The sequence below is a fragment of the Panicum virgatum genome, chromosome 8N (assembly GCF_016808335.1).
Source record: "Panicum virgatum strain AP13 chromosome 8N, P.virgatum_v5, whole genome shotgun sequence".
NCBI lineage: Eukaryota > Viridiplantae > Streptophyta > Magnoliopsida > Poales > Poaceae > Panicum > Panicum virgatum.
The window spans coordinates 43,001,257-43,017,905 of record NC_053152.1 but is presented as its reverse complement, the minus strand read 5'-3'; the positions used below and the strand labels follow the sequence as shown (position 1 = coordinate 43,017,905).

Here is a 16,649-nt window from a genome sequence, read left to right as displayed (position 1 = left end):
AACCGAAGTCGTTGCCGACTTTTTTCCTTGAAGGTATTGAGCACTATCTAAAAATGATGTGGGCTATGTGGAGGTATTAAATACCCCACCTGAACAAATATAACGAGCCAAATTTGAACTCTAGTCCGCTAGCTCTTTCGACAGCCTGGTAATTCTCACTTCTTGGATGCTTTGGAAAGAAAGGAATGACAGGACCTTCGATCGACGAGTGCGTACAGTCGATGATGTACTTACGAGGGTGTACGATGAGATTACTGATTGGTTTCAAGCAGGGTTTAGGTGCCTCGAGTCGGTGCTTTGTAAATTAGGTAGGTTTCCGGGTCGCTCAATAGGGGTCGTGTAATCGTCTTTGTGGGTTTTTCTGCAGTCGGTTATGGTTCTATAACCGACTCTTTTGTAACACTTCTCTTCTCTTCTTAATGAAAAACGTGCTCAGGCACGGTCGCGAAAAAAAACTCTTTCCCAAGCACAATAGCCAGTTGCACTAAGTCAACTTCTCGTATTGAACACTATCTATGTAGAGGTACAATTGAATGGATATTTTTCTTAGCACTTATGGAAAGTAGTAATTGATTCAGTTAAGAAGAACAATGTCAGGATACAATTTCTATCTCTTCTCTACTAGTACTAAAAAAAGAAGGTAAGGGTCACTTTTTTTTTCGTTCGTCATCCGTCTGGTGCGACCTTCGTATCGTCCGACCACGGGCGTCGGTGCACCGTCCGATTTGCTTCGTTTGCGATCTGTCCGTCACCCGTCCATCGCCCCCGCCTCCCCCACGCCCAACTGCCGCGGTGCCGCCGCCTCCGCTGCCCATCGGCGCGCGCGCCGCAGATCCACGCCGCCCTGCCACAGTGATGCCGCCATCCCCACCGCCGCACGCGCCGCAGATCCATGGCCGTCCTCCCGAGATTAGTCGTGCGAGTTGATGCCCAAGGCCACCTCTCTCTCTCTCTCTCCCCCGCCCCCTGCCTCCCCCACGCCCCAAGCCGTGGTGCCGCTGCCTCCGCTGCCCGCCGATGCGTGCACGCCTGCCACAGTGATGCCGCCGTCCCTACCGTCGCACGCGCTAGATCAGTTGTGCTTCAGCTGTGAGGATGCTTAATCTGCGGAAGGCGTCTCACGATCCGTGGGCTCCGTGGCAGTGGCGGCGGCGAGATTCGTGATGATGGACCAACATCAAGGAGGCGCAAGGTCGATCCACTCCCCTTTCATGTGTCAGGTGATCCGCCTCACAGCCCTTACTGCCCTTTTCATCCTGCGATCTATTGTGCACTGACGGCAATGCGTACCGATAGGGTTCAGTATTGTCGGGCTTGTTCTGTGCATGTGGTTCCATCCCTGCCACTTGAGGCTTCACTACGTTTGGATCATAAGTTCACTTTGAATGATTGCAATTGATTCGCACGTATATGCACGCTCCGTTCAGGTTCCAATCCCAAAATTGCATCATTTTGGAGGTTTCTGCTTGTGGTTGTTTTTTTCTTTTGAAAACCAATGTTTGTGTGCGTACATGGAAATGGAATAGTATGAATTATTTGTAGCATACAAGCATTCTGCATGCTATATGTGTTCCCCAAAAGTATAACATGTTGTTTAAGTTACTCCGATCAAATGCTCAGCGATATGAAATTGATTGTGAATTTGTGCTTGTGCCATGTGCCTGAACTTTCAGTGCAAAGCACATGGACAACATCTACTAACTTGAATGGGATGATTGGTCCTCTAAATAGTAGTAATTGCATCAAAGTTGCTGAGGTTCAAGGAACCGAAATAAAGGTATGTTTCTCTTATATTTTCCATATCGCGATCATGCAAAAATAATTGCTGTCTTGCTATTTCCGTTAGTTTGTCTCTGCTATTGCTGCAGATGGATGACTTCCTGTTGTGATGCTTTGAGGAGTGTATGGTGACGGGTGAGTTCTTGTATCTTGGCTTTTGGATGATGGCTCTGTCAATATTAGAGTATCTTGGCTTTTGGATAATGGCTCTGTCAATATTCTGTATCTTGGCTCACTATGCCAGAATCGCAAATTGGAGACGCGGAAAAACACGCATCGGAGACGAAAAAAAATCGCGTCACCAAATTTTCGTCACCGATGTGAATGTCATTGGTGACGTGGATTTCTCGCGTCACCAATGACGACTTTTCGGAGACGCGGTTCTTATGTACCCGCGTCTCCCATATCGTCAAACAGTGACGTTACTTCGGAATTCCGCGTCTCCTATATCTGTTAATTGGTGACGCATTTTCATCTCCACGTCTCCTATAACGTTATATTGGTGACGCGTGAAAAATCCGTGTCTGCTAACTGTTCAGTTTTGGTGATGCTTCCTTATAAATCGTGTCTCCGGTAACTTATCTTAGGTGACACAGATCTTTGATCCGCGTCACCGATAACTTACATATTGACAGACACTAGAAGTCTAGACGCGTCTGCAATCTCAATTTTTTTTTGACCACCTGCTTCATGCCACATGCCACAGACGTTCCATATCACAAATGCGTTTCACATTTCCCACGATTATCACACAGGCACATATGATTATCACAGCAAATTTCACACAGCCACATTTCACAAAGCCATATCACACATGCATTGCACATAGATTCCATCACAAGAAGTTTACTGTATGTTAACTAGGTTCATCACACAAGTAGCAACACAAATAACAGGTGACAACATAAGAGATAATTCTTCAGAGTACATCACATAGGTTAATCTCATGTTCTTGCACTTCACACATCATTACCTAACGTGCTGAGAAACGTGGATTTTGGTAGTGGTGATCCCCATTGTTACTAATGACCTGGTCCATGATGAATGAAGCAATTTTTTCTTGAATTTTGAGTAACTCATCTTTGTCAAGGGGAGTAGTTGATACTTCGAACTCCTGTGTACATACAATAAGAGGTAGGTATCAGTTTGTATGAAACACATGTACAAAATGCTGTACAAGCTGCAAGATCTAGCTAAAGCTACTTGCACAAGTTTCTAGTGCATTGTCCATAAACACAATCAGCTGCAGCTTCAACAGTTCAACAGTTCAACAATCAACTACACAAGTTTTTTCTGAAAATGAACTATTAAGTGGCAGTTGCAATACTAGTCTTAAATCAATAAAAAATGATTAGTTTTATGCTTTGCTGAAACTGGAAAGTGGAAACTATCAACTATTCTGGATAGTACAGGAATTCCCCACAGCATTTTCACAACCTAAGAACAAGTAACAGTCTGCGTTTTCACTTAATATCATTTCAGAAACAAACATTCAGAAAAAACATTGAGAACAAACATTCAGATATTGTAATTTCTAATTTAGATTGGCTGTGTACCTTAGGAAATGTTCAGAAACTTTCAGAAATGATATGTTCTACATGCAGCTACAACAAACATTCAGAAATGACATGTTTAGCACATATGTACCTTGGGATTTTCGACATCTAGTATTCGCAGAGCCTCCATCATATGATTGGCTGTGTAGAACCCACTTTCATTGCCGACCGCAGGTTGCTGGTGGCACTGCAAAAAATTTTACAGTTTGATTATCACAACTTTGATGTTATTCTGAGCTAGGTTAAATAGGGTACTATAGAAGTTTATTCCTGGGCTATGGCATTGCTTGCAGACCACTATGCCACTATGCACATGTGGGTTGACTCACAACAAAATTTGCCTCAAGTTAAGTATAAACTAACATAAAGATAACTGTGTTGTTCATGCACTTACTGGAAACTTTGTGACATGTACCAATAAGGTAGCTCCCATAGGATTGACTTCTTTTTCCACCTGATCTTTGGATCATCTAGTTTATTTTCCCGCTTTGTCTTCTTTGGATCATCTTGTTTATCCCGCTTTCTCTTTCCTCCGATGGTAGTGCTTTTCTTCCCATGTGCAACGGCGAGATCCTTGACCTGTTTGTAGACGTACTCCCACTAAAATGCCTTGGAGCTTTCCCTTCCTCCCTAGTGCCATCAATTTGACATTTCATGCCTCGGTACCCATGGGACGCGGGGAGGAAACGCCGATGCCATACGTATACCTGTTTCTGTGAATTGTTGAGCCAAAGAGTCTCGGTGTCATCTAAGCAATGGATGCAATCCTTGTCCCCTTTAGACTGACCAGACATAGAACGGCCACCTGGAATATCAGTAATGGTGGTGAACAACATGCCATGTAGTGTGAATTGTTCTCTCTTTTACGCATCATAGACGGTGACACATGTTGACCATAGTTTTTTCAGATCATCCACAAGTGGTCTCATGTACACATCGATATCAATGCCTGGCCGATGTGGTCCTGAGATGAGTATCGACATCATCATGTATTTCCTTTTGTTGCAAAGCCAGGGCGGCAGGTTGTAGATTGATAGTAGCACCGGCCACATGCTGTGCGAGCTGCTCATGTGACCGAATGGGTTCATCCCATCAGTGCTTAGAGCGAACCGAAGATTCCTTGGGTCCTTAGAAAACTGTTCATAGATGTAGTCAATGATGTGCCACTGGCTTGAATCAGCCGAGTGCCTTATAAGATCATCTTGCTTGCGGCCCTCCTTGTGCCATCGCAATAGCTGTGCATCCTTGCTTGATGCAAACAAACACCTTATGCGAGGAATTATTGGGAAATACCATGCCACCTTTTGAGGAGCTTCATGCCTCCTTTTCTCATCACCACCATCATTTCTACGCTTGTATCGAGGAGTTGAACACTCGAGGCACTCAGTTAGATCTGCATAATCACCCTGGTACAGGATGCAATCGTTCCTACAAGCATGAATCTTTTCAACCTCAAGTCCTAAAGGGCAAACATTCTGCTTGGCCTCATAGGTGTTCTTTGGTATCTCATTTCCCTGTGGCAGCATGTCCCTTAGCAGATCCAACAAAGCCTTGAAGCCTCGATCAGTTATATGATGGGTAGCCTTTAGCTGGAGAAGCTTAAGTGAAGTGAAAAGCTTAGTGTACTTTTCTTTGCAGCCGGGATACAGTGGGGTCTTCATATCTGTCACCAAAGTTTTTAATTTCTCCAACTCATTACTAGTATGCCCATCATATCCCATGGCGTCACGCACCAACTCCCGCACCAACTCCTCCAACTGGTCAGCAATATGCACATAATTGTCACCAATGTGAACTAAGTCATCCTCACTATCATTCCCGAGAGCCTCACCACCATCCTGACTGCCATCATGACCGCCATCCTGACTGCCATCCTGACCGCCATCCTGACTAGCATCCTGATAATCAGTTTGTTGATTGGCAGGTATTCCGTCACCCGCTAGCCGCCGGCGGCGCGCGGATTCCACGCCGGCGGAGTAAGGCTGCGCCGCACGCCGGCTGGCCGGTAGGCAGGGAGCGAGTGTGGACTGTCCGCGAGCACTGACATCAGAGCAGAACAGCGAGTGGTATTATTGCAGATGACAAAAGGTGACGTGCTCATTGGAGACGCGAGTGCACAAGCATATCGTCACTGATGTCAATTCCATTATCGGAGACGCGTACAGTTCAATACGCGTCACCTTTTACGAACACTATCGATGACGCTAGTTGAAAAAACGCGTCACCTATTGTTGAGGTCATTTTTGGTGACGCGTTTGTTCTACCAGAGTCTCCGATTACCCGATATAGGTGATGCGTTTTGAGGTTCCTCGGCTGTAGCTACTACATAGGTGACGCGGGTAGTTCGGGCGCATCACCAAAAGTTTTTTGGTGGCGCGGTTCAAATCAGCGTCGCCAAATGCTGTGTCATCTTTATGCGATTCTGGCATAGTGGCTTTTAGAGAATAGCGGCCAATACAACTTTTATTGTTCACAATAGTGGCTCTGTCAATGCAATATCGCAAAAGCTATAGTGGAGTATTGCAATGGGCAGCCAGCTAGCCACATCAATTCTCATAGATTTATTTGTTTGAAGCGACAATCTTAGATTTATACCTCTACTACTTTTCTATGCATTGCCACCGGACCCATAAAATTTCAATGCAATAATTTAAGGAAACATTCAAGTAAGTATCCTTGATCTTTTTACCATTTGTTACGAATTGCCCAAGCCATATGCCCATATGAAACAGAATGTAGTAACATGGATCGCAGTTGCTCAAAACATTCTCTTATTTTTGCAGGCACCCCTTTAGTTTATTACTAATTGACTATGCAAACAACTTGAGCGTGAATAGCAGTACACTAGGTGATCAGGGAGTCAAAAGTTTGGAAGCCTTTTTTTGGAAAGGTTAGTTTGAGGGAACAAAATTGCAAGAGTACATAATATTATCTATGAATGTGAACTTTGAAGGGTTGACCTTAATGACCACACTTTTGTTTTAAAATGGATTGCAAATGATACAACTATTAATAACTCAGATAGCCAGTGCTTCAGTCGACAGATCTTCTTTTGGAAGTTTGGATTGATAAGGACTGGGCTGGCATACAATATTCAAATTTTTTACTATGTTCTTGATTTGTGCTGCTAGCTCTCCATTTTTTCGCTGTGAACTTTTCAGACTCATTTGTCGTGTTCATGATTTTCTGGCCAATCAGATTGAACTGAAGTTGACCATTGAATTTGTACCAAATGAGGTGACATAGATTGTGAAATAAAGGAAAGAGCTATATTATCACTAGACTGGGCCTGACATATATTTAAACATTCTTGTTATTCTCTGTAAGTTGGTAGGTATCTATCTATACAATCCTAGATATACTGCAATGTATTTTTTTCCAGGTACTGCATTTCCTTTTTAGTTTCATACTCAATTTTGTTTCATAGCCAGGCCCGCATCGCCGTGCTCCGGGAACTGCGCACCCTCGTCGCCACCCATCCCATCAGTCCGTCACCAAGGCCATCGTCGAGGTTGGGGCGTGACCCTTTTGACTTCGCTGCTCAGCCCCTTCATGTCCCACGCCGTGGGGACCGAGGCCGTCGCCATTCTCTTCAGCGGCCTGACGCTCGATGCCGACGCGAAGACCATGCTCATGCAGCTGGAGAAGGTGCCACTCGTGGTGGATATGCTCAACGAGGGGGCGGCAGACACCAAGATCAACCGTGTCCGCCTCATCCGCATCCTCATGTATGAGGGGGGTTTCCAGCCGGAGACGGTTGCGAGCCTGAGCCTCTTGGTCAGTGTCATGTGCCTCATCCGGGACAAGCGGCACGTGGTTGCGGAGCTGCTGAATTCATTTGTGCAGTGCGTGGGTCGGCAAGGAGTATGATTTTTAGATTGGTGCGATTCCACAGCTGGTGGAATTGTTGCTGGAGCTAGCAACCGAGTGTGTCGAGCCGGCCTTGGACATCTTGGATGCCCTGTCTACAGTTCCAGAGGGCAGGGCGGCTCTCAAGGATTGCCCGCGGACAATACCCAATGCCATCCGCTTGCTGATGAGTTTCAGAGGCATGCACACGACGAGCGCTGTCAATGCTGTGGACAGTGTGTCGGATGGTGCCTGAAGAGTGTGCACTTGTTGCCGTGGAGGCTGGGTTGGCTGCCAAGCTTCTACTTGTCATCCAGAGTGGTTGTGCGTCGGAGCTGAAGCAGAAAGCCTCAGAGCTGCTCAAGCTGTGCCGGTTGAACTACACTGACACCCTCTTCATCTCCAAGTGCAAACTCACAAGGACAATTCAGTGAGGGGATGGAAGTGATGTTGCTCTGATGTGATTTGATTCGATGATGTGTGGTTTGTCAATTGACCTTGCTGAGTTCAGAGTTCGAAGAAAGTGGGATTGAGTTATTGACAAATTGACGATGGTAATGAGCATACATAGATAAACCTGCAGATCTTGCTCATCTAGCTCTATCATCTTTTTTTGAAGATATGCTGGTGGTTGAGCAGATGTTTGGATACTACTGTGTGATTTCAGGTTTACTAAATCACATTGCTCTTACTTTCCCGGTATGTTTTCCTTACCACTTCAGAAGTTCACTATTTTTGTTCTCCAGTTCACATTGTTTCAATGCATTAAATGGTCTTAGGGGCAACAAAGTATAAGTGTATTTGATGACATCATGGTGTTCATCATGGTAAAATAGTAATTTCTTGGTGTCTCACGTGTAGTCGTGTCGTCCCATCGTTAGATGCCTTGCGATGGCACTTATGCCAGTCAATCAAGCCACCAGTCAAACAAGTGCAGCCACTAATATGTTTGATGCCGCTAGCGAGATACTGAACTACAATTTGTGAGTATGATTTATAAATTAGTATGCAGATTTGCAGTTGTTTGGAGATAAATAATAGCTCAAAAATTCCATATTTTCACGCTCCTCTTTTGACTGTCCGTGGCAACGCACAGGTATGAACCTAGTAGTAGAAAAAAGATATTAGTGGCAGTTTGTAACAGGATATTGCTGTTAGTTTCACCTTTACTTGTTGACTTGCAACTTTAAAAAATATTCTACCATCGATTGGCAATATGGACCGTCTCTAATAATAAGGGACCGACCCACTTCCACCAAGGCCCGGCCCGACATGGCATGGCCCATTAGTCACGTCCCACATACAATCCGATATATGTGGGTTTTCATGTCCAACCAAAGCCCGGTCCGACGTGTCATACTTTTGGATAATCTTTTACACTGTGCGTTCCCAACCCGATACTGAAAATAAAAGTTTTTATGATGGCATGATTGTCGTTGGGGTGCGAACTAAACGGTTGAAATGCTTCCGTGTAATCATTAAAAATTATTTCTTTGCTAATGATAGCGTGAACATCTTAATGCAATGCATAAATATTACCTTAATTTTTTTTAGCTGTTGATCTATTGGAAGTATTCATAAAAATTAAACTAAATTAGTATTCGGTCCCACTTTTTGATACTTGGTTCCATATTTTGAAAGTACCAGATACTTTATTCTAGGTACTTCCTACCTTCACTACCGTATGATTTTATCAGATGGATGACTCCTATTATTTTCAATGATTGTAAAATTTCTCTAAATATAATACGCTATTGTTTACCTTTAATTCCTGTAGGAAATTCACACAAACCTAAATAAGGATCTATCGCAAATCCATTCCTACGCGCGAGCGCTAGCAAGCTTCCCGAAGATCGATGAGACAGCGACATCGTGCGTGGGCCCTATAGGTGCCTTTTCTCCCTTTCGTTTTTCTTTTCCACACGTGAAGCATCTCTTCCCGGATGAACTGGCTTCGTAGCGCGCGACGCGATAGCGGCGCAAGCTAGCTGCTGTCTATGTACATATGTTTTTATTTTCTATGAGAGGATGAGTACTATGCTTATCGTGCATGTATATGAGATACACGAGCCTAGTTGCTAGTTGGAGTCCGTATCCTTTTTGTTTACTTTTTTTATATTGTATTAGCCTATCAACCCGTGCTCCCGTATGGATTAATAATTAGAATGAATATATACTAATTTTTAAAGCGAGTAAAAGTTTCTATCTAAATTTTTGATTTAATCCGTCTTATATCTATATGCGAGTCGGACCACATCCCTTCATCCACAACTCGGTCACGTAGATCTCTATATAAAATAATGTACGGACAGCTGTATGTATCTGATACTTATACCAACTTTATCCGTAGCAATGCATGATCAAATTTGCCTATAGTTGTACCTGTTTCTAAAGTGGGTAAGATTTCCACCTCAATTTTTGATCCGTCTCGTGTTATTGACAGGAGTGACAGGAGGGCCTTAGTCCATCTCGTATGCGAGTCGGACCAGCTCACTCCATCCACCATTTGATCATGTAGATTTCTACAAATTAACACACGGGCAACTATACATATCTGATATTTATACTATTTTTGTTCATAGCAACGCACAGGTATAATAAGCCTCCTGGCGAGGGCGCTCGGATTAGAAATCCCCTCGGATCTATTGGTGGTAGTCAAAATTAGAATTTCTTCATTCTTCACGTTTTATGATGTCATCAATTTTCTATTATTATCGCCTGCAGCGATGTATAACCTTACCCGGCCCAATGGGCAGCTTCACCATGGTGTCGCCGTTGGCCCGTTGCAAGCCGCAGCGCTCGCCCCCGTCGAGTTGCTGGGGGGAACACCTGGCGTGCATCTTGTTTGTATCCAAAATTCCAAAGTAGACAAGGGTGTATAAATGTGTGTACGCCTAGGATTTGGCCTACATGTCTGTATTTCATTAGAATGTTGTGTGATCACTATTAACTCCTCTCCATGCATTGTATTTGAATTCAAATAACAGAAGTCATGGTGGTGTTGCTGTAAACTTCATCGCCTTGCTAGGAGTGCGATGAGATAACTCACAACAAGTATAGTCACCTCGATCAGCATCAGACGTCACTGTGAGCGAGAGCAACCAGCAGGGTCCCAAATACCTGTGTGTGTACAGTCAGTGTACTACTCTTTCATGTTCAGTTGCAATGCACCGTTCTTAATGCTTGCACTCATATCGCCCTTTATTTTCAGCAAGGAAAATAAAGGTTCATGGCAACATAGACAGTAAGCAGTAATTAAGTATGTGATCGACTAATTAATGTTTCCACTGTATCAATCCATCTTTTAATGTTCTTGGCGGTACAAAATTATGTCACCACCAGATCTTCATCTTGTAGTTTATATGCGGTGTTGGGTAGACCCAACGGAGGCTGCTATCTTGGCTACGAGAAACAGTTCCTGCACTGCAAATGAATTAATGCAAAGCATAACACTGGTTTCTAACACGTCTCATGAGAATTAATTTTTTTTTTGAGAAAATGAGAATTAATGCAAAGCCTCTCAATTAAGAATAAAGGCCTACTAGATATTCCGGGCCCAAGTATACCATGGGCCTCAACGGGCCTGGCCTGGCCCCAAAAGAGCCACTTGCTTGCATTGGTAGGCAGCGTCCACGTTTCAGACTTGCTCTCAACGGCGGTTTCATCCATCACTTGCCGTCTTCGATCGTCTCTCCCTCTCGTTCCTCGTGCCTCGCGCACTCGCAGCTGTCTGCTTGCCCGGCCCTTTCCGCTCTCGGCTGTGTGGATACACTCCCGGAGAAGGCACCGTCACGGGCACAGGCAGCGGGACACCCACCCGATCTCGCGGCGGCGATGGATTATTCCTAGCAGCATCAGGACTTCAGGAGCCAGTTCTTGGCCTGCCTTGTGGCTCGGTGCCCTTGCCACTCGGGAGCTTCGGTGAATCGTCGAGTTGGGGACTGGGTCGTCCTCCTCCGCCGATCCTCTCTTCTCAATTCGAGATGGGGGGTCGGAATCGGTCGCGTTATGCGAGGAGGCAGCTCGACCGCCCTTGGCGTCCTCCTCTCCCTCCGCATGCTCACGGTACGGACGGGTGCCTTTCGCTCCAGCCCCATGTTCCGATTTGGTTTCTGGGTTCTATCATCCCGTAATCTCTATCTCGGTTACGATCGGTTTCCAACTTGTTCGACCTCGGCGTTTTTTTTTAAGGTCACCGGAGGGGAGAGAATCCCCACCTGAATTTTCATTTCATCCGGCCCTGAAGTGGCCCATCAGAATGTTTCAATACATTTTACAACAAGTTCATCACTGACCTCGGCGTTTTCTTCTCTTGATTCTTGTGAATGGAGATTTTCTGGTGAGCTAGCTGATCACTGATTCGAGCTTTAGATCAGACTATCAGAGTAGCTATTTTTTTTTCGAACAACATCAGGGTAGCTAATGGAAACTACAGTCTATTGCCTCAGGCTCAGGCCCTCTCTCGAGTGTTGTAAGATTTCAGCAAACAGTTCAGACAGTCGAAACTCGAGAGGGCCACACTCCGGATTGGGGAAACAGCTAGGAATCTTGAGGGGACTGGTGTGTTGCAAAGTGCAGCTGTGCTAATGTATGCAATTAACACAAAACAATCTTGATGTTACATGGAAGTAGAGATCTATAAAAATCATGCACTGCACTGTTTTCAAGATGTATTTTGAATGTTTGCTTCTTTTAGTTGGCCACACTTAGAACGGTTTGCTTTGCGCTCTTCATAGATCCAATGGTCGGGACCTTCTAGATTCAAGCCTCACTTCGCGCCTTGTGCGCCATCTTTGATTAATTTGTCCTTTTTGCGCTTTGCTGAAACGGTTAGTCGCAAGTCCCTTCCTAATTAAGCAACCGGTTTGTCCGTACTCGTGCCAATGGAGGTATGACCATTAGTCCCAAACATGGTGTCTATCTTTTTCCCCAAGCAATAGAACCTTAAAGTTGTTTTCTTCTTAAAAATAGGCACATGCTCGCTTTTATTCTTGCATGATAATTGTTACAATAATAAAATGACATAGTGAATCAATCATGTAGGAAACTGCCCAATTTAGCATGCTATAAATTGATTGTCCAACTTTTTCCTTCATGCTTGATCTTCTTTAATTTGAATTGAAGATGTAGTGGAAAACCACTCCCACAAATTAATGAGTTTATATCCATGAGCTGCATGGGGGTAGAGGTTGCCACTATGGTTCTGCATTGCCTATTTTTTTCCGGAGCTGGTAGAACAACATTTAAGGCTCACTTCAAGCTTTGTGCATCATCTTTAATTAATTTGTCCTTTTCTGCACTTTGCTAGAATGCCTAGTTTATAGTCGATTCTAGATGGAGTAGCCTCGATATGTTTGCTAATGAAACCCTTATAGGAGAAAAATGAAATTTTGTAAAAAGAAATACAGGGCACACAAACTCCATTAAATATCAGGAAGCCTTAAAAATAAATTTAGCCAAGAACATATAAAGGTTCCAACAATCTTCACACAAGAAAAGAAACTTAATGTTCCTTGCCCACTATGGTTTTAACTACTCTTTTTGGAGCGCGTAGGATAGGCGCCCTGCTTTATGTGTTGGAACCAAAATAAGGTTACAGAACAATCACAGCAGATAAAACCAGAACATAGACATAATGGAAGAACCTGTCTTTCTTTCTTGGGCATAGCTTTTGTCCTATCGACCTTCTTCCTTTGAACTGCATTTCAAATTTCCAGTTTTAGTGTTTTAGACTTCTCATTGTCATGAATTTATTACATCATGGTTGGATACCATTAGCTATTTCAGCAATATGAGTAGTTGTCCACGTTTTTTGTAATATTGGAAGGTTTTGTTGTATATTTGTTTATTTATCAACTTTTAAGAATAAAAGGGCAGCTATCACCATTTCACTGGTGAAGTCAGAATTATTGGTGCAGAGGTCAGCATAGATTTGAAATGACATTCCCTTCCAGTAATTAGAGCGTGCCACATAACCAATTTGTATATTTAATGCTGCAAATTAAATGGGCATCCTTTTATATTGCCATGTGATTAACACATGAACTTATTTTGAGATATATCTGTTTATAAGGAACCTTGAATGGGTACATAACAGCTTCTGAACTTGTCTTTCTTTGCGGTCATACACATGGATGATTGTAAAAAATTTCAGCTTCTAGCCATTGATCCCCTTCAAAAAATAATAGAGCTAGCAGCCCAAAGAAACATAATTCACCAGGTCCTCCCAAAGGCGGCAAAATTAAGATGTTCCCTATATGCAGATGATGCAGCCCTCTTTGCAAACCCGGACCATGAAGAATAGAGTTGCATTGGCCAACTGTTACAAGTCTTTGCGAGATGTTCGGGACTAAAAGTCAACATGAACAAAACAGAAATATTTCTGATTCGATGCACCGAGGACATATCCAATGCTTTGATAGATTTCCCAGGGAAAGTTTCCTCATTCTCCGGCAAATATCTGGGCTTACCACTACACACTCGCAAGCTTCGGAGTGTAGATGTGCAGCCGCTCCTTGACAAGATTGGGAAGAGATTACCAGGGTGGAAAGGGAAAATGTTATCAACGGCAGGAAGAGAAACGCTCGTCAAAAGCGTGCTTACATTGCAGCCAATCTATCATCTAACAGTGTTCCCAACCCAAAAATGGTTGATCAAACAAATCGATCGGATGAGAAGAAGTTTCCTTTGGAGAGGAGATGAGCCAGACAAAGTGAACAGAGGTCATTGCCTAGTGAGATGGCCTTCAGTGTGCACACCAAAGGACTTGGGGGACTTGGGATACTCGACCTTGATCGGCTAGCAAGGGCACTCAGACTTAGATGGCTTTGGTTCCAATGGAAAAATGAAGAACGGCCATGGACAGGACTAGCGATCCCCTGTGACAAAACAGACAAAGAATTATTCCATACCTCCACGATTGTCAAAGTGGGCAAGGGTAACAAAGCACTTTTCTGGCATTCGAGTTGGTTGAATGGTTCATCACCAAATAATTTAGCACCACATCTATTACAAAAATCAAGAAGAAAAAAATCTTTCGGTACAAAAGGCGCTGCATGGAAATCACTGGATAGACCTAGTCCGCCCATTGACGACGGGAGTGGAAATCAGAGAATATGCAAAGTTGTGGGAGGTGATTCAGCTACAAGCAAGAGACATCAATGCAGATGATGAGATCACTTGGCGATGGACACCTAATGGAGAATACACAACAAAAAGTGCATATCGTATTCAGTTCATTGGCCGCACCAAAACGTCATTGTTCCACCCAATTTGGAAGGCCAAAACCGAACCCAAATGCCGTTTTTTCGCTTGGCTCCTACTCCAAAAAAAGATCTTGACAGCAGACAATCTGGGGAAAAGGGGCTGGCCACAAGACACGCTATGCAAGCTATGTAATAGCGAACAAAAAATGCTGACACACTTATGCAAAGATTGCATTTTCACGAGAGCGAGCTGGGATACACTCATAAGTTGGCTACAAGTTGGGAGTCTACCACCAACCACGGCCACGACCACCCTGAGGGGGTGGTGGAAAAAATGCAGAGCTGGTTTTGACAAGCATAACAAACCTTTTTTCGATGGCATTATCATTTACTTTTGGTGGAATATTTGGAAAGAACGCAACAGAAGAACTTTCAATCAAGTATCAAAATCAGAAGAGGAAGTAGCCCTCCTAACAAAAGCAGATTTCCATGGTTTAGTTGTTTTGTTGTTTGGTTGTTAACCCCCATGGTTTCTTTATTTTTTCCTTTGTTGCAGTGAGTTGCTTTCCTGGGGTTTTTTTGTATTGTTTGAGGGGGCTCTCTGCCCTTTCTTTCTTCTCATCTTCTAATAAAAATTCGGCAAAGCTCTTGCCGTCCGTTCAAAAAAAAAGTTTCAGCTCTGGGTACTGATCAGTTTCTACCCTTACCGAACAGTGAACTTGTTCTAAAACTTCAGTCTGGTATCTTCCATATTTGCCCAGAAGAGTATTGATGAATCTAGCTATAAGACAATCTATTTATGTTTCCTTTTCTTACAGTTTGCTGAAGGCAGTAGGTTAGCGAATCCTGCATCATCCTTCATTACCATGACACGGCTCCATAAAATTATAACATTTGTTTTCATATATGCAGGACAAAAGCCCCGGTCAGTACCATTATGGGAAAGGGAATTCTGCACTTATGTTGGCAACATTTCCTGGCAGAGGTTCTGCGAAAACAAGCGATATGTTTCGATATTCCATGACCTTGAGCAGTGGGATGATTCAGGAGCCTTTGAGAATTTCCAGAATGCAAAGACAAAGTTCTGGGCTAACTATCATGGCCAACATTCTGATATTCCTCTGCCGGACCCTGATATGTACATCGATAAGGTCGACCACCACTGCCAAGTTGACCCTGAGTTGGTAGCTGACCTTGGGCTGCCAATTGACTCGGATAATAATTCAGCCATGGATAATAATTCAGACAAAATGTGTACTCAGAATCAGTCTGGAAACTGGGGTATCTACATAGAAAAGCCGGCTGAAGTGAATGAATGGAACTGGGAACCCAGTCCAGGATCCAATGCCACTTGGGGAGGGAACAATGAATCTTCCAGCAAATGGGGTACTAGCAACTTATGTTGGAGTCGTGCTCCGGAGGAGCCTAGTTGGCACAGCTGGAGCAACGACCACTATGCATCAAACAACAGGTATAATAATTTGAGCTCTTTTACAATGATCATAAAGTATCAATGGGTACTTTCAAGTACTTTTATACCTTGAACTCTTTTCTAGCCATTGATCTATGGAAAATATTTATAAAAATTAAAGTAAATTAGTATTCGGTCTCACTTTTTGATACTTGGTCTCACATTTTGGAAGTACCACGTACTTTATTCTAGGTACTTTCTAACTTCACCACCACCGTAGAATTTTATCAGATGAACTATTTTTTTAATCATTGTATAATTTCTCTAATAATTTATATGATGGCTCCAACAATAACAGGTACCAGGAGGAGGATCCAAGTCACACATCAGGAAGGATACAGAGCGGCAGTGGACACTTCCACCAGAAGAACAATAAAATGAAGAACAAGAATGAGGTCTTCGGAAGGAGCAGCTGGCAGGATCCTAGAGGAAGAAAGAAGGAATGGCGTCCAGTGCAGAACAGGGCCTGCCAAAGTGCGCAGAAAACAGAAGATGGCTCTTGATTGCCGAAATTTCCGCGTGTTCGGTTGAGAGATGAGTGGCTGCATCTTTTGCTTTGAGCAGTCAGTGAGCTGCTGGTAAAATTGGTACCTGTGTAAATAGATGTTTGAGTTGTGCTGCTGCTATTCCGGAGCTGTAGTCTTGGTTTTCTTGTTGTTGCAATCGTGCACCTGGTTTTTTTTTTTTGAAGAAAGTTCACCTGGTTATGCTTATACATTAGCTCTGCTCATCTTTTGAGGAAGATTGCAAAGTAGTTTAGTTTTCTTGAAGTTGAACCTAAAGGTTTCA

General features: G+C 43.6%; 1 protein-coding gene, 1 long non-coding RNA gene and 1 pseudogene across 3 annotated transcripts; all 3 read left to right on the top strand.

Moving 5' to 3' along the window:
• The first annotated feature begins 807 nt into the window (after window positions 1–807).
• LOC120686699 lies at window positions 808–6,384 on the top strand. 2 transcript variants are annotated; one of them, XR_005680324.1, is made up of 3 exons: window positions 809–1,777; window positions 1,869–1,914; window positions 6,119–6,384. It is a non-coding gene; the product is annotated as an uncharacterized LOC120686699 (long non-coding RNA). The 2 variants fall into 2 exon arrangements; XR_005680323.1 differs by having other exon boundaries at window positions 808–1,914.
• Window positions 6,385–6,567: 183 nt separating this feature from the next.
• LOC120685095 lies at window positions 6,568–7,992 on the top strand (annotated as a pseudogene).
• A 3,175-nt stretch (window positions 7,993–11,167) lies between these two features.
• On the top strand, window positions 11,168–16,363 carry LOC120685094 (bifunctional endo-1,4-beta-xylanase XylA-like). The gene is made up of 3 exons (XM_039966933.1): window positions 11,168–11,249; window positions 15,302–15,861; window positions 16,127–16,363. Exons 1-3 carry the CDS (start codon window positions 11,168–11,170, stop codon window positions 16,361–16,363), a joined length of 879 nt encoding a protein of 292 aa, XP_039822867.1.
• Window positions 16,364–16,649: the final 286 nt, after the last annotated feature.

Bases quoted from the DNA above. Each gene is read 5' to 3' on its own strand.
- LOC120685094 (XM_039966933.1), top strand. From the start codon at position 11,168: ATGGGGGGTCGGAATCGGTCGCGTTATGCGAGGAGGCAGCTCGACCGC. The intron at 11,250-15,301 runs GTACGGACGGGT...TCATATATGCAG, and splicing joins TCTCCCTCCGCATGCTCACG to GACAAAAGCCCCGGTCAGTA. The intron at 15,862-16,126 runs TATAATAATTTG...TATAATTTCTCT, and splicing joins ACTATGCATCAAACAACAGG to AATAATTTATATGATGGCTC.